The 25,510-nt window shown below is 50.9% G+C and overlaps 1 protein-coding gene and 1 long non-coding RNA gene across 2 annotated transcripts; one reads left to right on the top strand and one right to left on the bottom strand.

Annotated features, from left to right (window-relative positions):
* Nucleotides 1-14,368: 14,368 nt before the first annotated feature.
* On the bottom strand, nt 14,369-21,782 carry Klhdc7a (kelch domain containing 7A). Its single transcript, XM_052717585.1, has 2 exons — nt 18,267-21,782; nt 14,369-15,885 (listed from the first exon to the last, which is right to left on the bottom strand). Exon 1 carries the CDS (start codon nt 21,653-21,655, stop codon nt 19,346-19,348), a length of 2,310 nt encoding a protein of 769 aa, XP_052573545.1. The 5' UTR covers nt 21,656-21,782; the 3' UTR covers nt 14,369-15,885; nt 18,267-19,345.
* Nucleotides 21,783-21,791: 9 nt separating this feature from the next.
* LOC128097230 (uncharacterized) lies at nt 21,792-24,030 on the top strand. Its single transcript, XR_008213812.1, has 3 exons — nt 21,792-22,018; nt 23,434-23,510; nt 23,638-24,030. It is a non-coding gene; the product is annotated as an uncharacterized LOC128097230 (long non-coding RNA).
* Nucleotides 24,031-25,510: the final 1,480 nt, after the last annotated feature.

The raw sequence follows: 25,510 nt of genomic DNA, 5'->3' as shown, positions 1-25,510 counted from the left end.
CCCTTCTGGTACACACACACACACACACACACACACACACACACACACACACATGCACACATGCATATACACACACACTCATACATGTGAACATAAACACACTCGCTCATGAATGTACACATGCATACACATGCACATACATAAATACATATATGCGCATGCACACACACACAGATGGAAAGTCAGAAAGGAAAGAAGGAAGGAAATGAATAGAGAAGTGGAAGCATGTGGTCATGCCGTGGTGAAGGCCCTACCACCCCAGTAGCTATGAACACTCTAAGCCCTGAAGTCCAGGTTTCTGATCACCATCTTTCCCTGAGAAGAACCAGGACTCCACGGAGGGAAAGTGAGAAAGCTGTTGAGAGAACAGGAGATTCTCAGAGGAAGAGGCGGTCAGTGACACAGAACCCAGGGTGCAGGACTGGCCAGCAGCGTCAGAAGCAGTCACAGCAAGGTGCTGGGGCAGGTGCTCAGTCGGGAGAGTGATCCCCAACACACAACAACAACAGGCGTGGTGGCTAAGGCCTGTAAACTTAGTTCCCGGGATGTGGATGCAGGGGAATCCGGGGTTGAAGGTCATCATCAGTTACACAGAGTTCAAGGCCAGGCTGGGTTGCACGGTACCTCAAAAAGCACAAAAAGTTAAAAATAAGATAGCATAAAAAGGAACTGGGCATGCGCTGGGGTTGCAGCTCAGTCCGTAAAGTGCTTAGTGTATACACAAACACATCCACACAGAAACACACACACACATGGACTCACACTCAGACCCACAAAGACACATCCACACACTCACAAAATACACACTCACATACTCATACACAGACTCACATGCTCGCACACACTGACAGAGACACACACATTCACACAACCCTCTTATATATCCACACATATCCATACACCCACTCACCAATATACTCACACACAAGCACACTTACACATATTCTCACACTCATACACATACTCATGCACATTCATACACACTTGCTCACATTCACACACCATACACAGACTCAAATATATATACTCTCACACTGACACATGCACACTGTCCCACATACACATTCACACATGTGCATGTTTACATACTTGTTCACACACTCACACAACCACACACACATGCTTATATGCTCCCACTCCCATACATTTAGCATGCTGACACAACCTCAGTCACTCACACTCATTTACAGACACTTACACACTCAAGAACTCACACACACACTTAAACTCATGCACATACACTCACATACACACAAACTTACATACGTGTGAAAACACTTGTACAAGCACATTCACACATGCTCACACTGGGTCACATACATTCACACACTTGAATTCACACAAACACACACATACCAACACACCTCACACACACACAGACACACACACTCACACACGCTTACAAACACACATACACAAAGGCAGATAGATCCCTTCTATTCCGTACGTCTTCACTTTTCCACTGTCTTTTGAGACACGGTCTCTCTTGTTCCCCACTAGCCGGCCTGTGAGTTTCCAGGTAAATTTTGCCTCTCTACCTCCCATCTCTCCACAGGAGCCCTGGGAACACAGATGTGTTCTTGTCTTTCTGTATGGTTCTAGGGATAAAACTTAGGTCCTCGGGTCTGCTTGGCAGGTACCTTTACTCACAGAACCATCTCCCTGCCCATACAATCATTTCTTTATCTGTGTGAATACCGTCACCTTGGTGTCCATGGGGATTGACTCCAGAAGGTCCTTCTCGCTTCCCTTGAGATGTATTTCCCTCTGAGGCCATCTCTCTTTCTTTTCTTAAAAAGGCATTTGAGGCTCCAAGTCTAACACCTCTTTGAATTTCACTTTTGGTGGGGAGGAGGAATTTCCAGGCAGGGCACATCTCATCAAACATGATGTGTCTATTATTTGTCTTTGTTTTTCGAGACAGGGTCCATTCATCCCTGCTAACCTTGAACTCTCTAGGTAATTGGAGGATGACCTTGAATTTCTGCTCCTTTTGCCTCCATCTCCCAAATGCTGGGATGGTTTGTGCTTTTGCAGCTGGTTTATAATCCAGGCCCCAAAGCATGTCTGACAAATACTGTACCAACAGAGATACATCCTTAGCCATCAATCTAACTTTCACTAGCTTGCTTTTCAGGCCCCATGAATTAGCCTAAGAGAGTAGAAGAAAAATATTTATTCCTTAGTGGAATCTAAATAAATTTATCTAACCAAAACAACTTTAAAGAATCTTATTTTGGTGTGTGCTCGTGTGTGAGTGCAGTGCCCTCAGGGGTCAGAAGAGGGCAGTGGATCCCCTGGAGCTGGAGTTATGGGCAGTTGTCAGCTGTTCATCACCGGTGCTGAGAACCAAACTCGGGTTCTCTGCAGGAGCAACAAGTGCTCTTAACTGCTGAGCCATCTCTCCAGCCCCAAGAAGAGAGGCTTCCATAACAGAGAGTGGAACCCGAGCCATGGCCGGGAGAGTGCCAAACCCTAACCATTAGACGGTCTTAGAAAATCCATCTAATTTTTAAGAAGCTTAAAGCCACAAAGCACTTCTCCTTGGGTCATGGAGCATTTAAAATGTAGAGAATTTGACCGCACATTGTCTAGCTAGTTGTGAATAAAGCCCAGATCAAAGACGGATGTTGGTCTCATTTCACGAACACAGCGGCCGCCTGTTCCATGCCTGACTGTCCCCATGAGCAGCTGAGCCTGGAGTTCGTCCTCTCACCTGACCCAATTTGGGGGAAGGCCTGGGTCAATTCAATTCCTGTTTATGGATGTAAACTCACCTATTACCTCTTTCCAAAGACTCCGTGAGACAGGTGCACCCTCATTTTATAGATGCTGAATTCAGGCCCAGTGAGAAGGAAGGAGAAATTGAGCCATAGGGGACTGTTTTCAGTAAATGGCTATGTTACACATTCTGGAACCGTCACACAGCGTTGCGGAGCCTTGCTCGCCAGATCAGTCCCAGCGGCAGAAATGGGGCTTATCTGGCGAGCTCATTCACTGTGTGCAAATGGTCCTAATTGCTTAAAAACAGTGTGCTGTCTTAAGTAGGTTAAACAGTCCCTTCTGCAATCTTGTTTGTACTATTAATTTGAGTAACAAACTCTTAATGAAGGCAGGCAGGCTGAGCGAAGGATTACAAAATTCCGTTTGTTGGAGTTGGGTCTGGGGGTGTTGGCTGGCATGTGCTTCCTCACTGTGCTACCAAGAGCCCTTGGGATAAAGGGCCTCCAAATGCAGCAGTCATCTGAATTATTAAACGTGGGGCTAAAACCGAAGTGGCTTCTATTCTATTACCAAAGAAACATAAGGATGTTGCCAGTGCAATCTTGCCAACATAAGGTCCTGCCGGGCCCGTTCAGTAAACAGATAAGACTCCATTTTAATTAGCACACTAATGGTCTCCATCAAACGAATGTGGGGGAGAGCTGGAATACAGTTTATTTTGTTAAGTAGGCTCCATGGTGCTCCCTGCGGACTGACATCGGTGCTCCACGGCTGTGCATCTCAAGAGTCCCCATCAGACTTGTGTGGCTCCATGTGAGAGTCAGGGCTCTGTGCAGACCTAGCTGCTAGAAACCTATTGCTATTGGAGAAGTGGAAGATGAGAGCCGCTAAACTCCACCAAGTATGGTTCCAGGCTGTAAGTGATCTGGAGTCACTGGGGAAGAGAAGGTATGAGAGGGGTCGGTGGGCAGATGGGGGCTGGGCAGCAGGCCAACCTGGTAGGCACGTGGCTACCATAAGGATCAACCTCTATCTGTCCATAAGTCTTGTGTGATGTGGACCACCACCCCTCCACAGACATTATAACCCTCTAAGAGGGTTAATATTGTTAGCTTAACAAGATTTAGAACCACCCAGGAGACATACCTCTGGACATGTTCAAGAGGGCATTTCTAGACTGGATTAGTTTAGAGAGAAGATCGACCCTGAATGTGGATGGCACCATTCCTTAGGCTGCGGTCCAGGACTGAATAAAATGGAAGACTGGAGCTGAGCCTCAGCATTCGCCTCTTTCTGCTTCCTGACTGCAGATGCCACAGGATCACCCATCTCACACTCCTGCCGCTAAGACTCTTCTCTGCCATCACAGGCTGCACCATCAAGCTGCAAGCTGGAATAAGGCACCCTTTCCTGGGAAGAGGAAATTCCAGTTGAGGAAATGCCTCTATTACATTGCCTGTAAGCAAGTCTACGGGAGCGTTTTCTTGATGAACAATTGATGTGGCCGGGCCTAGCTCACTGTGGAAAGTGCAAGTCAGTAAGCAGCACTCCTCCGTGGCTTCCACTTCGGTTCCTGCCTTGAGTTCCTACCCTGACTTCCCTTGATGGACTGTGACCCGGAAAGTGTAAGCCAAATAAACCCTTCCCTCCCAGGCTGCTTTGGGTCAGTGTTTATTGCAGCAACAAACACCAATGAAGACACTTCCTAAGTTGTTTTTGCAGGCATGTAGTTGCTGCAACAAGAAAAGCAAGTAACACACCCGAAACTGGCACCACCAATACATCCTTTCCCAGGTGACCTGAGGGACACACTGGATGATGCTTAGACACCATCAGGGTCAGACATTGGTCACTGGTGTCATTCTCCACATGCAGCGCTCAAGGTTCCTTGGAGGAAAGCAGGGCCTTTGAGTCTGCAGCATCTCTGGTACCAGGAAGACAGCCATAGAGTGTTTGTGTCAAGGGAGCTGCTTGTGATTTACATGTGGTTTGTCTCCCAGGGTTCATGTACTAGACAGTCACCAGGGTGGCAGTGTAAAAGGACAGGACCTTCAGGAGGCAGAGGCTAGGGGACAGTGGTTAGGTGATTGGAGACATGCCCTTGGGCTGGATTAATGCTCGTCTCAGGGAGGGAATTAGTTCCAGAAAGTCATTTGTTATAAAAGAACAAGGCTGGCCCCTCCCCCAGCTCCCCATGTGATCACTTCCACATACTTCTACCTTTGATACCAGCCAACACAAGGCCCTGGCCCGAGCCCACATGATGCTGGTACCACGTTCTAAATCTCAGAACTGGAAGTGAAGTCAATCCCTTTTCTTTGTAAGCACCTAACTTCAGGTATTTTATGACAGCTACAGGAATGGGCACATACGGGAACCTGGAAGAGCTCCTGATGCCCAGTGCTAGGGAATTAGGATAAGACAGCCTCGTTCATGGTGGAATATCACCAGACAGAAAGATGGCTCCTTTGTTGGTGTTGACAGAGGCAGAATGAGGAGGAGGAGGACAGAGAAATGTTCCGTTCAGAATTTCACCCCCCACTCCCACACAGTCACTTCCTTCCAAAGGGTCAGTCTGCCCTGGTGATCATGGTCAGGGCCAGCAGTGACTCATCGCAGGGACAGCAGGTGCCCTTGGCTGGCAGTGAGGAGAGCAGTATTGTAATCATGACTTTTGCCATCCCTGTGGCAGGGACACCTGACAAATAGGAAGAGAAGGTTTATGCGGCTCACAGTTGGAGGGTGCACAGTCCATCATGGCAGGAAGGCATGGCAGCAGGAGTGGGAGGCTCTGGTCATGTGGTATCCACTGACAGGAAGCAGAGGTGAACGCTGGTGCTCGGCTCACCTTCTCCTGTTTATTCAACCCGTGGGGTGATGTTGTCCACATTCAGCAATGGAGGTGGTCTTCCTACCTCAGCTAACCCAGGCTAGAAACTCCCTCACAGACATGCCCAGAGGTTTGTCTCCTTTGACTCTCCTCAAAAACAAACAAACAACCCTGTGATCTCGCGAGAAAAGTCTCAGACAGAACTCCACGATGGTCAGTTTTCAAAAGTCCTGAACACCGCACCATGGCCATTGCCAAGGAAAGCCTGGGGAAGAGTTCCCACCAGGAGCAGGTTAAAGAGACACAAAGACAGCAGGTAACACAGTCTCTCATGTGTAATCCTGGGAGAAAAGGAGCATCGGATGCGGGCTCGGGAAACCTCGATGAAGTATGGACTTCTGTCAATGAAGCAGTGTCTGCAGCTGTGACAAGTGAACCAGCTGAGTATGAAGACGGTGACTGTACCCTGGTGCTGTCCTTGAAACTCTTACATCTAACAAAGTTTAAAATAAAAGTGTGTTAAAGGGGCCTGGAGAGACGGCTCTGCAGTTAAGAACACATACTTGCAGAGGACCCAGGTTCAATGCCCAGCACTCACTGGACAGCTCACAACTGTCTGTAGCACCAGTTCCAGGGAATCCGACGCCCTCTTCTGTCCTCCTTGGGCACCGAACCCCTACCCCCAGACACATGTAACCCCGAAAAAGAGCTGCTGACACCTGTAAATCCAGCTTATGGTGGGGAAGGTGGGAAGGTAGCCACAAGTTTGAGGCCAGCCAGAACTACATAATGACATCCGGTCTCAAAGGAAAATGAAACAAAATGAATGAATTGTAATGAAGCCTTCCAGGCAGGCTCCAAATCAAACCCAGACTTCTTACCCTGGCTGACAGTGCCCTGAGACCTGGCCTTGTCTAGTTAAACACCCCAGCTTTGCCCTGGGTATCCCCTTCCCTGCTACCCTAAGTCTTGTAAGTCTTCATATGCCAGCTGTCAGGGAAGCCACTTGGAGAGCAACCTCATGTATCTGCTGTGTGTGTCGTCCCATCTCCTTCCCGTGCTGGGGTCTGTGAGACTGCCATGGTGTTACCCCTCAGTGCCCACCCACCTTAGAGGAAGGGAGGCCAGATGCCTGCCTGCCAATCATGTTGACTGACCAGCCTGCCACTCCCTCCCTGAACCTCACTGTTCCCTGAAATGGGGTACATTTTCTGGTGTCCACTACACATCACAATCTTGGTCTTCTCATTTCCCATGCTGCTCAGCCATGCTCTGTGTGTGCATGTTCATGCTGTGCACACACATGCATGTGTACATGCACATAGATGGCAGAGGACAGCCTCGTATGTCATTCCTCACACGCGCACACACACCGCAAGTCTTCACTGGCCTGGAGCTTACTGAGTAGGTCAGCAAGCCCAAGGGGTCCTACTTGGCCTCCCCAGCAGTGAGATTCCAACTGCACTCCGATTATGTAGAATCCGAGGAATTGAACTCACGTCCTTCATCTTGAAAAGCAAGGACTTACCAACCGAGGTACCTCCCCAGCCCTGGCCATTCTCCGTAAATACGGTCCTTGGCCTGAGTATCCCGCTACTAGGAAGAGATTGTCACCATTGAATCGCAGCTGCTGAGTTCTGCATCCCCGGAAGACCCGCACTTGCACAGTGAGGACCCGCAATGAACAGTCATTAGCATGCTGTATTATTCCGCTGTTTTCAAACTATATTTTGTTAAAATGCCAAAAGTAACTAACTGAGCCAGAAGCCTGAAAAGTAGGCAGGGAGTCGAGGACGCTCCCTTGTCTTGCCCACGGGAACAAGAGGGGATGTGGTGTCTCTGAGAGGAAGTCATTCTTCAGATTCTCCTACCCCAAAGCTTCCCACTGAGCTGGCTGCTGTGTGGTCTGTGGAACCTTCCAGAATGAATGAAAAGCCCGTCTATCTTAGTGCTTAAGGCATGTTTCCAATTATCTGTGCTGACAGAGCAGAGAGCATCTTCTTCCTCAGAAGGATGTTTTCCAGAGGGAAAGTCAGTGTTTATGGGGGTGGGGGCGCTCCGGGGAGAGGGGTTGGGGGTGCAATGGGTGCAGTTTCCCTTTGTGCTGGGAACTACACTGCCCGACTCTCTGTTTATGAATGCTCAAATGGTAAAAATGTTATACTGTGTGTATTTTACCACAATCAAAAGAGACCCAGGGATACATTTTTAAAACTCAAGCCACAAAAATAGTCATAATATTCTGATGGGAGAAAAAAAAATCAGCATCAATCCTGGCGTGGGGGAGAGTACATTTTTTATTTTTAAAATCATGAAATAAAGAAATCAAGCAGCAGTGGGCTGTGTGTAGGGGAAATGGCTTCCACTCTCTTTGGAGGCTGTATTTTTCCAATTATATATCCTGCAGTAAATGTTTATATATCTTTTGTAATCAGAAAAACACGTAAGAAGACACAGGCTGTGAATGGACTTCCTGCTGGTGGACTGTGTATTTTAAAGATATTCCAATGGCAAATGTCGTGCTGTGTGGTATTTTAACACACACACATACACAACCAACCCTGTCTTTTTCATTTATTTAGTGTGTGTGTGTGTGTGTGTGTGTGTGTATGAGTGTGTGTGAATGAGTGTGAGTGTGTGTGTGTATGTGTGTGTGTGAGTGTGTGTGTGTGCATATGCACTGAGGTTACAGAAGGTGCCAGTCAAACTCAGTTTTATGTGAGATCTGAGGATCTAAACTCAGGTCCTCACACTTATGAAACAGGCACATGACTAACAAAGCCAGTTCCCCAGCTCCCCCATCACTGCAGCCCTCCAGTGCCCAGGACCTCAGGTCCCTATAACCCTAGCTCCCCATCACCCCAAGGCCCCCAGCCTCCAGCCCCCCAATCACCCCAGTCCCTCAGCCCCTTAGTCCCTCAGCCTCTCAGACCCCAGGCCTCCAGCTTCCTAGCTCCCCATCCTAAATGTCTTTGTGGGGGGAAAAGGCAACTAATTCTGGAGACCTTACTGCCTGGATTCTTCCTGAGGCCTATTTGCCCCAATGACTCTCCACCCTCACCCCCAGGGAATTCAGGAGGCTGAGTAAGTGGAAGCCAGAGATGGAAAGAATCAGAGCCATGGAGAGCTCCTAGGTCCTATCCAGGCAGGAAAATCATCTCTCCGGGAGGGTGAGGCTTGATTTGGCCCCCTAGGATTTGATTTAGTTACAGACGGTTCTTGTTTTGTTTTGTTTTTGTAAGAACTCACTCCGTTTATTGAGATTCAAATTGAGGCCAGGTTAAAGCCGACCCTCCTCTGATCTAGCAGGTAGACCGCTGAGTGTGATCGAATCAAGGTGATTGTGGGAATAAATAGCAATCTGCAGCTGGGTAAACTGTGCTCCTGAACTGAGCAAGGCCACATCCCTTTGACACTCATTACAAATAAAGACATATCACACGTGGGTGGCGTTCGACACCTTCCAACGTGCTTTCATGGCTTTGTTTATTGTACCACGAGGTTTGTCTGGTGAAGCAGGTAGCTCCAGAGGCCCCCCAACCCAGCCAAGAGCTGTGTGTGTGTGGGGGGGCAGATGTGGGGGAAAGCTGGGCTGGAGCAGAATTGCCCTGTGTGTGCGGGGGGTTGGGGGGGGTCCAAAGAAGGCAGGGGGAAGGGAAATGGGGCACAGGTTGATCCTAAGCGACGGTTAAAGGGATTTTATCAATCTTGTTTCTGGTAGGACAATGCGGTGCTGTCCTACTTGGGAATCTGGGCAGAACTGGGACTCAGAACTCCCTCCCCCAAGGCTGAGGTGGAAAACTGATACACCATCTGTAGTTGCCTGGAGCTCCTCTGGGGGCGCTGAAGTCTGGGTGGTGCCAAGCCTGCTCTTGGTGGACAGAGCACATTTCAGCAGGCAGGCAGTGGGACTGACCTTGTGTGCTAATAGGGTGTCGAGCAATAGGGACAAGATGTGACACAGTCCTTCCTCTCACTGACAGGGAAGCGGGTTGTGGGCCGTGCTGGGGACCGTTTCGGACAGGGCACAGCTCTGCGGTGCTGTCTCTGAGTTAAGTTCCATGAAAGGGCATGGCGGACACCAAGAACACAATCAACTATTACAAGTTACTTTCTGTGGTCACCACGGGGCCGGCAACCCTGCAGACGGAGGCCATGGCGTGGAGAGTGTTGTGATCAACAGGAGATGCCGCACTTCAAGGCCTTGAAGGGTGACATTGATGTCAAGACCCCAGTCTTCCATGCTTTTTCTGTGAAACAGGATGGTGATGGCTTTGAAGTCCCTGTGGTGGCTGTGTGAATACTCGTATTGAGTATTGAGTGACAAGAGCCTCTGGATTCCAAACTTCCCAGTCTCAGCTGGGACCAAACCCATGCCATGATGCTCCAGGGAGTCCAAAAGAATCTAGTGTGGTTCTGGGCAGCAGCCTTGCTGTGACACCCACTACTGTCATCCTTCAGTAACATGTCGTCGAGTCCCTGCCTGAGTCAGGTCTGGGACCTGGAGACACCGGTAAACCAAAACCCAGTAGGCAAGACAGCCAAGGGAGACCTTGGCTCCTGGGACCCACAAGGAACTCAAACAGGGGTCAACTCTGAAATCCCAGAGTGGAGGTGGAGGTAAAGCCTCCTATTGCCCTCCCACCATATGATGCTGGGGAATAGCCCAGGCCTGACCATTGCTTCATGGCTATTCGACCTTAAGCAGGTGGCTCCAGTTTTCTGTGACTCAGTTTCCTAACTTGTGAAATAGTGCATGCAGTGTCTAATGTGCAGGGCTGTTTTGAGAAGTAAATGAAGAGATACAGAGCAGTGGTAGTTGACCAGGGTGCTCAAGGCCCCAAGTTTGATCCCTAACACTGAGAAAAGAAGGAAAGTAACGCATTATCTCAAATAAAGTGCCTAATGGGTATTAGTGGTTGCTGTTTAGGGGAATTGAACTTGTGATTTTGTGTGTGTGTGTGTGTGTGTGTGTGTGAAAGTGCGTGCGTGCGTGCATGTGCAAAGGAGTACATACATCTGTGCTTGTGTGGTGCAGAGGCCAGAGGTCAATTATTTTGGTTGTAATTCCTCAGAGGCTGTCCATCTGCCTTGTTTTGGGAGCCTCACTAGCTAGCCAACAAGGATTTTTGCATCTCCACTTCCTCGGTGTTGGGATTACACGGGCGAGACACCACCTGGGCTCTAGATCTTTCTAAGGCAATCCTCTGACTTGGCTCAGAGCCCACCCCACCCCACCCCACCCCACCCCACCCCACCCCACCCCTGTATTCCTGGGCCCTGGAGAAGGCCCTGTTTTTCTGGAATGACAGAGAGATGGGCAGGCCCTCAGATGGAAACCCATGCCCTACTCCCGGGGAGAACTGAGCCCAGCCACATGTCTGAGTGGTAAAGAGCCTAAGGCTTGATGCCAGACAGAACTAGGTGGCATCCCAGCTCCTCTCCCTTGTAGCTGTGTGACCCTGGGAAGGAAGGCTGCTTTGCTGTCTTGAACTCTAGTTTTCTCAGATAAAGTGGTGGCGTTAGCATAGACTTCACAGGCCTGTTGTGGATTGCCAACTGCGCCCAGGTCAGTGGCTCACACCATGGCCACCTGCTTCTCATATGCATCTCTGGATTGGTGGCTTGTGCTGGGTTCAGCCCTTGTTTCTGCTGGGCTCAGTTCCAGCATCTGTGGTCAGGGTGAGTGGGTGATCTCACTCCCAGGTTAGGTCCTTGGCTTGCTGTTGACAGGAATAATTGCACCACCATTTCGTTGTTCCGTAGCTAGCCTGGGCTCATCTCCACAGTGGCAGTCTCAAGGCTTCTCTGAGCAAGGTGAGCAAGTTCTAGTCTCAGAAGTGATTTCTGGGGCTGGGTAGATGGTCAACAAAGTGCTTACAACATGAGAACTTGACTTAGCACCCACATATCAAAAGGGGGTGGAGCTGGGTGCCATAACATGCACCTGTGGTCCTAGTGTGGGGAGGCAAAAACAGGCAGATCCCTGTAGTTCACTAGCCAGCCAGCCTTGCTGAACTGGTGAGCTCCAAGTTCAGCGAGAGACTGTCTCAAAAATATAAAGTGGAGCGTGACTGAGGAAGACCTGACCCCTGACCTCCACATGCATGAACACATATGTGCATATGCAACTCACAAGAACACAGACACTGATCCATATGTACGCACTCACACATGCACGCATGCACGCACAGGATCAATTTCTAAGCTTCTGCTGTGGCAGGTGTGTTACTCTCCCACAGAGGTCAAAGCAAGTCATGCGACCCAATTCTAGAGGTGGAAGGATTGATGGACAAGAAAGTGGGGGATTTGTCCATTTACCATGCTTTGTTTGAAGATAAAATGAAATAATTGAAGCCAGATGAAAGCGGCATCTGCCTGTGGTCCCAGCTACTTGGGAGGCTAAGGCAGGTGAATCAGTTCAGGGCTAACCTGAGCACCATAGCAAGACTCCATGATGAAGCTTGGTTCAGAAGGGTTCCCTATAAGCTTGTGGATTGGAGGATTGTTTGGTCGCTGATGAGCTTCCTAGAACTGACTGGTCCTGAGGATTCCGTGTTACCAGTGGATCCCACCCTCAATAGTGGATTTGGTTGATAAAATCGTAATTGGATGGCATTGTTGGAAGATGGCATTAAAGGAGAAGGCAAAGCCTCATCCCTCATCGAGGGAAACAGGCCACCAAAAAATTGAAATTTGCCTGGTCCTTTTACTCTCTCTGCTTCTTGCCACCCTGGCCTGAGCAGCTTTGCCCAACTACACTGTCCTCGCCTCGAAGCTCTGCTTTGACAGATTCAGACACAATGGATCCAGTGGTCCATGGATGGTCCCTCTGAAACCGTGAATCAAAGCAAACCTCTACTCCTTTAAGCTGCCCCCATGCATTTGTCATACCACGGTACACCTGATGCTCAAGTCTCTTTAAAAATGAAATATGTTTTAAATGACACAAAGAGCTTTGATGGCTTTGGTGACATGTGTCTGGAATCTCAGCAGGAGGATGCCCATAAGTTTGAGGTTAGCATGGGCTATGTTCTACAGTTCCAGGCCAGCCAGAGCTACTTAGCAAGACCCTATCTCAGAGCTGGAGAGATGGCTCTGTGGTTAAGAGCACTGGCTGCTTGATCAGAGGACCCAGGTTCGGTTCCCAGCACCCACATGGCAGCTCACAACCCTCTGTAGCTCTAGTTCCAGGGGGATCCAATGTCCTCTTCTGGCTTCTGCAGGCACCAGACATGCATGCAGGAGACACACAGACATATATTCAGGCAAACAATCATATATACCTAATGAAAACAGATAAGTCTTTTTTAAAAAGATCCTTTTCCAATAAACAATGAGCCTATAAGCCTGGGTGTTCGATTAATGTGTACATAATGATTGCATTTCTCCCTTTGGAGATTCCTAGTGTAAAAGATGGATCTGAGAAGGTTGCACTCCTCTGGGCACTGATCTTAGAACGATCAGAATGCTTTATTACTTGTTCAGGGCTTGAAGTCTCTGGTAATGATATTCTCTCTTCCCTTCAAATGATGACCCTCTGTCTCCAAGCTTGGACTCTCTCGTCCCCTCAGATTACAGGGCTGCAGGCTTTTTTTTTTTTGGTATGGAAGGGAAGTACATTAGACAGAACTTTGGCTTTCTGTAATTTTTTTAAAAGATTTATTTATTATGTATACAATGTTCTGCCTACATGTATGCCTGCACACCAGAAGAGGGCACCAGATCTCATTATGGATGGTTGTGAGCCACCATGTGGGTGCTGGGAATTGAACTCAGGACCTCTGGAAGAGCAGCCAGTGCTCTTAACCTCTGAGCAATCTCTTCAGCCCATGAGCCATCTCTCCAGCCCCCTTCTGCAATTCTTAAGATCAAAAGATCCCCTGACCAGAATCTCAGATAGGAGGGAAACTGAGGCAGGAAAAAAAAACAGGAGAAATTATGGGGACATGGGGAGAAAAAGGAGCAACTTACCTTGGAGTGTGGCTGTTACTGCTGTCTGGAAAGCAAAACCTCCAACATAATTGGCAGCATTTGCAGTGAAGGCTTTCCCACATAGAGGAATTCTGTCCACAGATAGGTTGTTTTTGTTTGTTTGTTTTGTTTTTTTAATAACAATGTCCCAGCTTTACAACCTGAATGCATATGACTTTGAGTAGGGCCTTATTCCTCTCCCAAGACATTCTCTTGGCATCTCAGATCAGACCTTGTTTATGTGAATGTACCCTGCCTGCCCGAATCCCTGAGCGACTGAGTTTACTTTGTGGACTGTTGTCTCGCAGGAGTCACCTGCATATAACTCTGCAAAGACAATGAAGTGCGCGTCTTACTGAAGCTCACACCTTTGCCCTGAGTGGCTCTTACTTCCTTCCTGTGGGCGGGCCTTTTTCCTTCTCTTAAACCTTGTGCTTGAGTCTATACTAACATATATTTATTAAACCCAATTTCTTTTTTTTTAAATCACTTAAATAAAACAAGGTCTCACGTAGCCCAGGCTAGCCTAAAACTTGTTATGTATCCCAGGCTGGTCTTGAATTACCCCTCCCCTCACACAACCTAAGTGCTGAGATTATAGACCTGTGCTACCATGACTGGTTTAAATACTAATTTCTTTTTTTAAAAAAAATCTTTTTGGTGCATTATCCCATCCCCATTTTCCTCTGGGACGTGAAGATGGTAGCCAAGCCACGTACCCTACCTTGGCGTCAGTGAGGGATGGCAGCTTCCATCTCTACTGTGCATCTGCAGAGCCCTGGGGCTGAGAATGCTGGTGTTTCCATCTCTTTTCTCACAAAAAAGGCAGCCCAGACTCGGTCACTGTCTCATTTTTTGTTTTATTTTGACCCGCTTCTCACTTTTCAAAGGACCCGAGGCTGGGAGCTGTTTGCGGAGTCTTCCCTCCAGGCTGTCCTTTTCTTCTGTTCCCCAGCTCCCTGAAGGTGCCTCCTGCCCTGGTTTCATCTTCTTCTTTCTGCCGCAGCCTCACGTCTGCCTAGGGGCTGCTTCCAAGTGGAGCTTCAGCTGCAGGGGACTCTGGGGGCGAGGCAGAGCCACAGGGCCCTTCCAGGTAAGGTTGACAAAGGCAGGAAGCTCCAGATGCCTGTGTCTGAGTCTCTTCCGGCCAGGGTGTGCCCTCTTCTTCCCAAGGAGTGGTTACTCCCAACCTGTAAGGGAAAGGTGCCCCTCCACTTGGAGCTGGAGGGTTGACGCTCTGCACTCTAAGTTATCCAAAGAAAATGGCAGTGTTCTGGCCTGGGTAACCACCAATCAGCAAAGCAGGTTGGTCCTGAACTCCCCTCCCTGCCTGAGCAGAGCAGGTGCTTACGTGCCTGAAACCCAGATACCCTAAAAATAGGACATCTACCTTTCATCTCGAGAAATCACAGACCAGAGGCCCAGGCACTGAGCAAGGGAGTGGAACACACAGGGTGGGGTGGGGTGGGGTGGGGTGGGGTGGGGTGGGGGGCCCCTTGTCCAGTTGGATTCTACAGGAGAGCTGGGGGTTCTTCTGGGGCATGTTCTGGAGCTGTTCCTGGGCTGTTGGCTTAACAGGGAGTAGTCTTGGTCTCACATCGTCCCCTTGAGCTTGGTGGGGTCAAACCTGCTTTGCAGATGTAGGCATTGAGAGAATGAAGAGAATCTCTTTGGAGTTGAAGGTTCATAAACAGAGCATGATTGATTGGCATGGGTAAAGCAAGGTTAGAAAAATCCCAGAGGTGGGGCTGGTGTCCAGCACACTTGTTTGTTTGGGGTTTTGAGACAGGGTCTCAAGAACCCCGGACTGACCTCAAACTTACTAGATAGTCAAGGATGACCTTGAACTTCATATTCTCCTGTCTTCACCTCCTGAGTGCAAAGTTTATAGATGTGGTCCCACCACACCCGGTTTATGCACTGTTGGAGATGTAACCCAGGGCTTCACGCCTGCCAGGCAAGCACTCGACCAAGCCACACTCTCAGCTCCTCTAGTGTACTTTAAAGAAATGAAAAGTCTTCTGATTCTGCCTCGAGGGAAGATATTTCCTTAAGTTCTCTGAGCTCCATTTTCTCACCAGTCAATGGGGCTGTGGTAGTGAGGAGCTGTGTACACAAGCGTGTGCAATGTTGACAATGTCATTTCACTGAGAACTCTGTATGAAGGATGCCTGGGCCACTCCTTCTCACCAGTCAGCTTTGATTTTTCTCACGGGGCATCACCAAGGTCAGCTGTGGGCCCTGCAGTTCAAAAGGGGTGAAGCCCCAATTCCAGGTAAACGCTCGAGGCTGTTCGTTTCGGCAGCCACACACTTCCAGATAGGACTTGACCTGTCTCTTCTGGTTTTGGTAGAGCCCTCAGAGAAGAGTGAGAAAACAAAGGCCATTTTATTTATGATAGAAAAAGAAATCAACAGGGGGTACAAATCCACAGGCCCAAAGGGAGGGGGGCATGTTTAAATAGAGCGTGATCCATTCACTCGGTGGAATATTCTGTGACTATTGAAATGATGTTTACCAAGGGTTTGTAATAACACGGAAGATGCTTATTCTGAAAACGCCGTGTGCAGAAGGAAGCAACAGAATTGTATGTTCAGCACAAACACACCCGAGCAAAAACCAAGCCAAACAAAACACACAAACAGAAGCAAGAGACCCGAGGGACACGCACCGCAGCAGGAGATGTCTTTGGGTGGCAGGATTGAGAGTTTTCTTATACACTTCTCTATCTTCCAATTGTCTATTTATTTATTTTTCTATAAAGTGACATGGACTAGTTTAAAGTGGAAAATAACCCGAACGTCATTTTTTCCTCCCCCAAAGCAGTAAGAACTCCTGTTAGAAAAAAAGCAAGACAGACGGCCCTCAGAGAACCAGCTGACACTTCGGCCATCCGGAAGCCGAGGCCAGGAGGCCGGCAGACCCCAGGCTATTCCCCAAAGTCAAGTGGGCAGCCTAGACTCTGAGCCCACGGGAAGCAGATGCCAGTAGGCTGCCCCCAGCTGCAGACATGGACATGGTACCTGTGACTCCCCGGTAATTATGCCGGCTCCAGCCACCAAGTCAGCTTCTCTCCTAGAGAGCAGAGACGGAGCCAGATCAATCTGAGATGGTCTTCCTCGGAAGCAGCCCTGTTCCCCAGCCTTAGTGACAAAACCCTTTCCCTTCCTGCTCCGTGCATCTCCCTCCGCAGATACCATCTCATCAGGAGGCCCAAACAAGCACTTTCCTTGCTTTGCCCTTGTCTTAGCGGTTACATTTGCTGAGTTCAGTGTCTCTCTTCCTGTGCTTGGTCTATGAGTCAGCCTGCTCTCCTCCACTGGAACTCTGTTCCCCCAGCCACAGAGTAGTGCCTGCCCCAAACAGCCTGCATGTGTTCACTTCACGAGTGAACTCAGACCACCGTGCCTCTGCTGAGTTCCCTGGGTTACTTGGCTCTACTGTAACCATTTCCATCCCCCAAACCAGCTCCTCAGCAAGCCAGTGATGGCATGCCAGCTCTGACCTATCAGCCACCACTGCTGGGTTTCTGTTTGGAACAGTTCTGAGGTCATTGTAAGGACTCATCAAGAGAAGGTGTAGGAATTGATTGATGATGTCTGCCACATGAGCACAAGGGAAACACAACAGCCCAATCTCAACAGCCCCTCTCTCTATAAAGACCACACTCACCATTCACTGGGTCTAGAACCCCCCTGCTTTTTTTTTTTTTTTTTTTTTGCAACTTCGTTGGAATACTTGCCTGGTTCCATTGGCGCACCATAGGCTTCTGGAAGCTTCCCTAGTGTGTTCCCTCTCTTAGGCCTAGAACCTATCCCAGACCCTACTCAGCTTGGCTGGGGTCTTGTCTTCTGTCTGGCTCATTGTCAGAGGCTGCCCTCAGACCTGGGCTCGCTTGTGCCTGGGATCTGGAGGTCTCTTCCCAAAGCACCTTGCCTCAGCCTGGCACCACCACGCCAATGCCCCCTTTTGTAATCAGATTTTTTTCTTTGGGCTGCCAGCTCACAAATAATGACAAGGAAACTTATTATTAATTATGAAATTTGGCCTTGGCATAGGCTTGTCCCACTAGCTCTTATAATTTAAATTAACCCATTTATTTTAATCTACATTCTGCTGCGTGGCTTGTTACCTCATCTCTCTATACTGCCCATGCTGCTTCCACTGACTAACAATCCTGCCTTCTTCCCAGAATTCTCTCTCTGCCAAAAGTCCCACCTATACCTCTTTCCTAGCTATTGGCTGTTCAGCTTTTTATGACACCAATCACAGCAATACATTTTCACACAGTGTACAAATATCCCACAACATCTTTGACTCTTTTTACTGAAGCCATCCCTCCTGGCATCCCAATGTTCCTCAGAGGTTGATGCCTGAGTATCAACATGGCCTTGGCAAAGTTCCTTCCCTGGCAACCCACCGTGGCCCAGACAGCCTTCCTTACTTAGCTTTCAATTCAAGAATCACTCAGCTGCTTCCTCCTCCCAGGCCCTTGGCCAGGGATAGTCGCCTTGCGTGGTCCAACAAAAGCTCTTTTCTCATTTCCATGCTAACCTCCTCCTTGTTCTACATTCTAACCCTGCATCTTCCAAAAAGCCCCCCAGCCTCAGTTCCAGCAGCTGCGTGGCCGCCCATGGGTCTGCTTGGCCATCAGTGGGATCTGTGGAGGACTTTAAAGGGGCAAAGGGTCCAAGTGATATTCTCCCACTTGTCAGGCCCGCCCAACTGTGACTCACACCTCGTGGTTCCTGCCTGGTTCCAAGAACATCACTGCTTTCTTCCCAACGTCTTTGTTTCCCCCAGAATGGAACAAGGGCACAGTGGTGTGAAAGGTTGGACCAGGCTCTCTGTCTTTCTTCCTGGAACTGGGTCTCCTCGGATGTAAAAGATTGAGAGCCTGGATGTTCCACTGGGGCCTTCCATCTCCTTAGCTCCATCCTGGACCTGCTTCTTCTCCCCGTTCCTTCCCATCTGACAAAGCAGACAAGATGGCTACCAGACACAGAGAAGGCCATGCTGTCGAGATGAATAGTGGTGGCCGTCCTGGCCAGCAGGCAGAGAGGATTCTGAACTCTGGGGAGAGTGTTGTGATCAGGTGGTAGTCTAGGGCATGGCTGTGGTCTGGAAAAAGGGAGTCTGGAACCACATCAGTACCCTGTCTCCCAAGACCTCAGCGGTGCAATGACTAATATTCAAACAGAACTCCTGCTGAGATGGATGCTTCTCTTCCTCCCAGCACACGGAACTTGAGGTAACCAAGAAAGAAAAGTGGTCCTTGGTCAATATGTTCTGCACACAGGCGTCCCTGTGGGTGCCTTCTGCTTTAGCCGGTCCTTCTGGCTGAATCTCGGGGCTATCCTGAGCTCCTTCCTGCTCCTGCCCAAACCTCCTCCTTCAGTTGTTCTAGAAGCTGCAAAGGTGGGCCCCAAGGCTTAGGAATGTGGTCACAGAAAGCTAAGCGCTTGAGGGGCCCCCTGGGGAGTCCCCTGGCACCTGGAACTGTGATTAGGATAAGACTATGGCCCTGAGTTCCAGTGGGGTCCTCAAATAGCCCCCGCCAGGAGTTCTGATTTGCAGGACAGTGCTGGTCAGTCACTCAAGCCGTTGTCACACCCGCTGTCCTGGAATGCTGGGCCCTGACTTCGCTGTTGTAGCATTCCTGCGGACTGTGGGGGTTGAAGAATCCTCCAAGGCCCTGTAGCCTGTGGTGGAGGAGAGATAACTTTCCACCCCACGGCCGAGTTCCTGCCCACCTCTTACCCAGAGTGATGGGCGGAGAATTTTGCTGCATCCCGATGGAGCCCAGCAGAGGGGCTGCTAGACAGGGGTCTGGGGCACATCAGGGACAGGCAGGGTCAGGACGGCAGGCAGCAGGGTGCCCCGCGGAGCAGGGAAACCCTGTAGCTCCTTAGGCACAAACCTGGGCGAGATGTGGTCGGCCAGGAAGCAGAGCATGTGCCTGCGTCCCACACAGTATATATGATCATCCACCACGGCGCACTGGAAGGCATCGGGGTAAGGCAAGCGGTATGTGGCGCACTCATACCAGAGGCGGGTGCTGGCGCTGCAGCGGTACACGCTGATGCCCAGGCTGCGGTTGAGGTCAAAACGGTAGAGAAAGCCATTGACAGCCACCATCTCAGCTGTGCGGTCCTTGCTGCCCCCCGTGGGGCCGGCCCACCAACGCTGCTCCTGGGTTGAGAACCGGAGCAGCAAGTAGCGTAGGCTGCCCCCAGTGACAAAGATCTCCTTGGCGCACACCGTGGCTGTGTGTGCCAGGGCAAATGTGTCATTGGGGAGTGGTGGAGCAAAGGTCCAGCGGTCCACTCGAGGGTCATAACGCTCCACTGTGTTCAGACACTCACCTCCAATGGCATAGAGGTGCCCCTCCAGGGCCACCAGCCGGCAGTGCGGCCGGGCCTGATTCAATGGGCATACCTCACTCCAGATTTCAGTCAGGGGGTTGTAGCAGAAGACCCGGTTGGAGGGTTGGCCCCCAGGTCCTTGGCAGCCAGACACCACAAACAGATAATTGAACAGAGTACAGACAGAACAGCCCCGGGACATGGCCTCCATGGGCAGCTGAGCCAGCAGGTGCCAGGCATCCTGCACATTGTCATAGCAACAGAGGCGGCCACTGTCTTCCTGGGGACACACATCGGCCACCACCAGGCATTTGTGGCCACGAAACCGTCGCTGGAGGATCAGTTCCCGTTCTGCCCCACTCAGGCCCCCATAGATGTCTGTGTTGCGGAGGACCTGGAGGTAGTTATCACTCATCACCTTGTAGGCTGCTTCCTTCAGGGCCTCAAGGCCCTGCCTCTTGGCCAAGGTCAGCACCTCATAGCAGTTGCCCAGGTCCAGGCGGACATCCTGGGCTGAAGCAGGGGTGAGCTGGATGTGGAAGAAATTGGTCCCAGCTACAAGCTGCACATGGGGCTCCCCGTGGCTGCAGGCTGAATTGATCTGGGCTTTCTGGTCCAGGTGGGCAGGAGGGGGCGTCCTGAAGCCTTCAGGCTGCAGTTGGAGCTCTGGATTCTCAGCGATCTGCAAGAGACTCACCTTTCTGCTGAAGCCTGGTGCAGAGGGGGTTGGCACTACCTCAGCTGCATCCTCTGTATTATCAGCTTGGCCTCTGGAGTCTGCTCCTGTGACCAGGGGCTCTGGCCCAGACCCAGGGGATGGAGCATCAGCCAGAGCTGCTGTGCAGGGGACCAGCGGCCTGGAGACAGCCTTCGATGTGGACTCCACAAAGTAGTCATATACTCTGCCCTTCAGCTCAGGCCCTGGTCCCTTGGCCTTCTGTATAATATTCTCCTCCATCCGGATCCGGGCCACAGATGAGAAGGTGTAGGAGGCATTGGTGGCTCCTTCCTGCTGCTGTGTGGCCAGGCCCATGTCTGCAGCAGCCTGGATGGTCCCAGCCTCTCCCCTGCTGACCCCTGTCACATGGGTGAAGACCCATCTCTGGTTCATGTCACGGCTGACCACTGTGGGATCAGTGCAACAGTTGGGGGCTCCTGGGTCTCTAGACCCTGTTTGCTCTGGGGGTCTGCCGTCTGGCCATGGAGAGAGCTTGTCACCCACACAGCTGCCGCCCACTTCTGGAGAAAGTCTGGCTGGGGAGCTTGTAGGTTCACAGCCCAGATGAGGGAGGTGGGGAGGGTTGGGCTTACCTCTAACAGCTGTTCCGGCTTCCTGACCACTGCAGGGTGGAGGCACCTGCTGAGAATCTGGGCTCTGCCCTCTCTGATTCTCATCAGAGCCTTTTCTTGTGGACTCCCCAGATCTGGAGGCGACCAGTTGGCAGGAGTCTCCTGGGTCCTCCAAGCTGTGGTCCAGTGGGGTCCCAGGCCCCTTGCTGGCCTTCCTGCGTCTTGGCCCCCTTGGCGGGGTCCCTGGAGGAGCCCCCTGGAAGGCAGCTCGCCCCGAGCCCTCCGCTTCATCTTCCGCTTTGTGGCTCTTGTTATTTCTCCCCGCTTGCCCGGCAGGGGCAGGCCTGGACTTGTAGAGTTTGTAAGCCGCCGTTACCAGGAGCAGCGCAGCTGCGGACAGCACCAGCCTGCTGGCCAGCTGCATGTCCGAATGCCAGTCCTGAGTGTCTGCTCCGGCTCTGGTGGGAAGCATGCTGGCCAGGGGCAGAGGAATGCCAAGAATCCGATTAATGATTGCCCAATAGGGCCAAGTTCCTGGATCCTGCTGCGGAGTGGGAGGGAGGCCCTAGCCGGTTCTGGCCAGCTGAGTTGCTGGAGCAGAGGTGACTTTGAGTTGGCTGAGGTGGCACTGGGGTGAGGGATGGCTGAGGTCCCTGCTGGCCTCTTTCGATCCTTCCCTGAAAGGGGGAGGGGTTCCTAACCAGAGGCTGAGCTTGAGATCAGCCTCCTGCCACAGCCGGAGGGCATTCGGAGTGTCCAGCAGGGATCCGAAGAGGAAGCCGGCTCTCAGATTTATCACTGGATACCTGGAAGCGTGTGCTGTTGGTCTTTGTGTGTGAGCACTGCTGTTTTCTCTTTTGCAAATCCTTAGGTTGGAGGCTTGGGGCGGCTTCGGTGGTGGTTCCTGGGGGGCAGGTGGAGTCACAGGTACTGGGCGAGTAGGGATGGTCCCCAACAGAGAGGTCAGCGTTTAACTGGCCAAGCGAGGAAGCAGTGGGGGAGGCTGAGCCTGGGCCAGCAGCCAAGCCACCTGACCGGGCTGTTGACCGCCTCTGTCCTCCTCTGTGTCTGACAAGTTGACGGGAAACCAGCTTTGCTGAAGCAGCCCAGGAAATACAGCGCATTAGCACCCAGATAAAGTCAGACCCTACAAACACACCCTCTTCTTCATGATGAGCCAACCTCATAGGGAAAGAGGCCCGTGGAGGACTGACACCCCTCAACTCCCAACCCATACCCACCTTAACATCAGCACTGGGGACCCTGGACCCAAACTGCCCGAGTTTGCTATTCACCAGCTGTGTGACCTTAGGCAAGTAACTACTTCTCTGTGCCTCCATTTCCCTATCTGATGGGGGAGGGAGCGTGGCAGCATGTGTACCTCCTCGGGCTGTAGTTAACATGCGTGAAGCCCCATGTTGCTAAAGCTCTGTGAGTCTCAGCTGTTCCTATCCTCCACGCACACGCGCACACGAGGGTCGTCTCAGGGTCCTCAAGGGTGTGTGCAGAGGTCTCAGCTGCAAGGAGTTACCAAGTCAGTGAGCAAGGCTGGGGCCCAGCCCCGCTCTGCATAACCCTTCCTCCGTGCCCAGGACTCAGGTGGCTGGGCTGCCTAGATGCTCTTTGCACACGCTCCACTTTTTAAATGTTGTTTTCTGACTGGAAAGCGAAAATAGGATCCGCTTTGAGGGCCCAGGAACTTGGTTCTGAGGGCTTTTGTTATAGTGAGTGTGTTTGTGGTGTGTGTGTGTGTGTGTGTGTGTGTGTGTGTGTGTGTGTGTGTGTACACGCCATAGCATGCACCTGATGGTCAGAATCCAACCTCAGGAGTCCTTTCTCTCCTCCCACCGTGTAAATCCTGAGGACTGAACTCAGTTGGCCAGGCTTGGCTGAGAGCTTTTACCCAGGGAGCCATTTGCTGGCCTCCTAGGATCCCTACCCCCTAGCAGACCCTTATCTGTGTAATGCTCTACTCCACAGCCTCAGTTTACCCTTCTGTGTTGTATCCTGATTGCTGCCTAGTATGCCGAGCTTTGTCAACTCTTGCAGGCCAGGTCTCCTTATCTTTGTAGGTGGGGAATCTTTCCAACTATTCAGATTCAGTCAAACTCCAGGCCTTCCTGGGTCCTTCCATGGCCGGCCACCTTACTGTGGGCTCCATCCTTCCAAACTGGCTTTTCCTTCCTCAGTCTCTTCTCCCAGTCTTTATTATAGCCAAAGGCCCCAGAGCAAGGTGTCTGTCTTCTGCAGGACTGACTCCTAGTGGACCCCTGGACCTGGACCTAGTGGACTAGACCCAGCAAGGAAAGGGACATCAGCTGAAGCAGGTGGGCTTCCGGTCAGATGAGAGCTGATGCTCACAGACCCCTCTGAGAGACAGAAAATGGTGGTCTCCCCCCTCAGCAGTCTACTTGTGAATGTTTGCAATGTGGGTTTATTGTTCCTCTGTTGCAGGAGGCCACCAGAACAGAGAATGCAGCCACAAGAAGAGAGTCTGTCAGTCCTCAAGATGAGGGGGCGTGCCTACTGTGGGGGCCCCCAGGGAGGTCAGAGCACAGAGGGAGAGGGGAAGCCAGGGCTGACCATTGCGTATCGGGAAGGTCGGGAGCCGCGATTCATACAGAGACGGCAGAAGAAAGGAGACTCTGGGGTCCCTGGAGGCAGCACCTCCCTTCCAGGGTGTTAGGATTCTAGCTCAGGCTCCAACCCAGGTCTCATCCCATCTGCAGGTGAACAAATACTATCTAAATGCCATAAATTATAGTTTTTTTTTTAAGTCTCTGTGTAGAGAAAACCGAAATGAACAAATGAAGACAGAGGTGAAATTAAAAGATAATTGGAAGTCTATATCGGGCTTCTGTGGATGTGCCTGGCCGCCACCAATCTGGTCTCCTGCGTGCTCAGGCAGGATAAACTGAGAACTCTCATGGTGGCCCCAGGGGAGGGCAGAGCCCTCAGATGGATGCCACACAGATCAACAGACCCATCCTGGGTGGTCAGCTTTTCATCCTGTGGGCCCCTTCTGAGCCCGGCTCAGTTTCCCAAGGTGGAGGTCACAACCCTGGTGGCCATGGTAGATGAAACACTGAATGGAGAGCACAGGGCTGAGGAAGGTCAGTGTGGAGAATGAGGAGAGAGGACATTGGGGAAACACAGAAGACAGAAGGCATGCACCCTCTTAATGTGCCTCAGTGTGCCCACACACATGAGGGAAGACCTTTGGGGTGCAAAGTCAAAGATGAGTTGATCCTTGTTTGGCCAGTGGGGAGACTGAGGCCCAGAGGGTATAGTCTGGTTTAGCAGGCACTGGAATTCAGGGACACAGCCACTACTGACATACTTTGACACACTCATGCACACTCCCACAAAATCACACTCTCATACACGTACATGTAATGCGCTCATACAATACTTGCTCATACCTTCCCGTTTATACTGCCACTCTCCCACACAAAATCACACATACAATCACACACAACTGGTCTCTCTCATGCGCTGTGATCCATCATAACTCTCACTGCCACACACCATCACACACTCATGCACTCACACACTTGTACCCCCACTCAGTCTCACACCCACATTCACTTACAGACATTCAGTGGGATGATAGATGCAGGCCACTGTGCCTGGCTTTTTACTTGGGTGGTGGGGATCTCAACTCAAGCCCACGTGTTTATTCAGCAAGCACCATGCCAACTGAGCCATCATTCCAGGCCTTATCAACCCATTTTAGAGATGAAGATGTTGAGGCTCCTAGGAGACAAGGGTGCCTCCTCATTCAAGGTCTATGTGGAAGTTTGTCTCCTCTTTGACCTCAAACCCACCACCCATACGGACTGTGGGCTGCCTATGTCCCAGGTGAGCACAGATCAGAGGCAGTGGCACCAGGACTCAGGAAAGGACAAGGCATGCTACAGTTGGTGAAAGGCACCCTGGCCTGGAAACAGTTTCGAAGGCTTGGCGTGAAGGACTCTGCTGTTTGGATTTAGGAAATAAAATAAGGGCAGGTGTGCCTGTGAATTTGATGGGGAAAGTGAATGTAAAATTCATGGTTGCCATAGGAGATGGCAGCCTGTATCCTGGTGTTTTCTTCCTGGGGTGGAAGGAGGTGAAGGCAGGAAGCCTCCTGAGGTGGGAGCCTGAGTCGGCAAGGCCTTCCTCCATGGCCAAGAGCCCCCTTCACTGTGGGCTAGGAGCCTACAGTCACACTACCAACAGCAGCCATAGTAGCGTTCACCGGGTTCCTTCCACCGTTCTGGCTCCGTGCTTGGAGGAGCTGCAGATGTCACCTCCTCCAGCTCCCAACAGCCCCGCCAGGTTGCAG

Source organism: Peromyscus californicus, unplaced genomic scaffold (assembly GCF_007827085.1).
Source record: "Peromyscus californicus insignis strain IS unplaced genomic scaffold, ASM782708v3 Scaffold_5__1_contigs__length_169319896, whole genome shotgun sequence".
Lineage (NCBI taxonomy): Eukaryota > Metazoa > Chordata > Mammalia > Rodentia > Cricetidae > Peromyscus > Peromyscus californicus.
The sequence above is the reverse complement of the archived record's forward strand: the minus strand, read 5'-3'. Positions and strand labels throughout refer to the sequence as shown.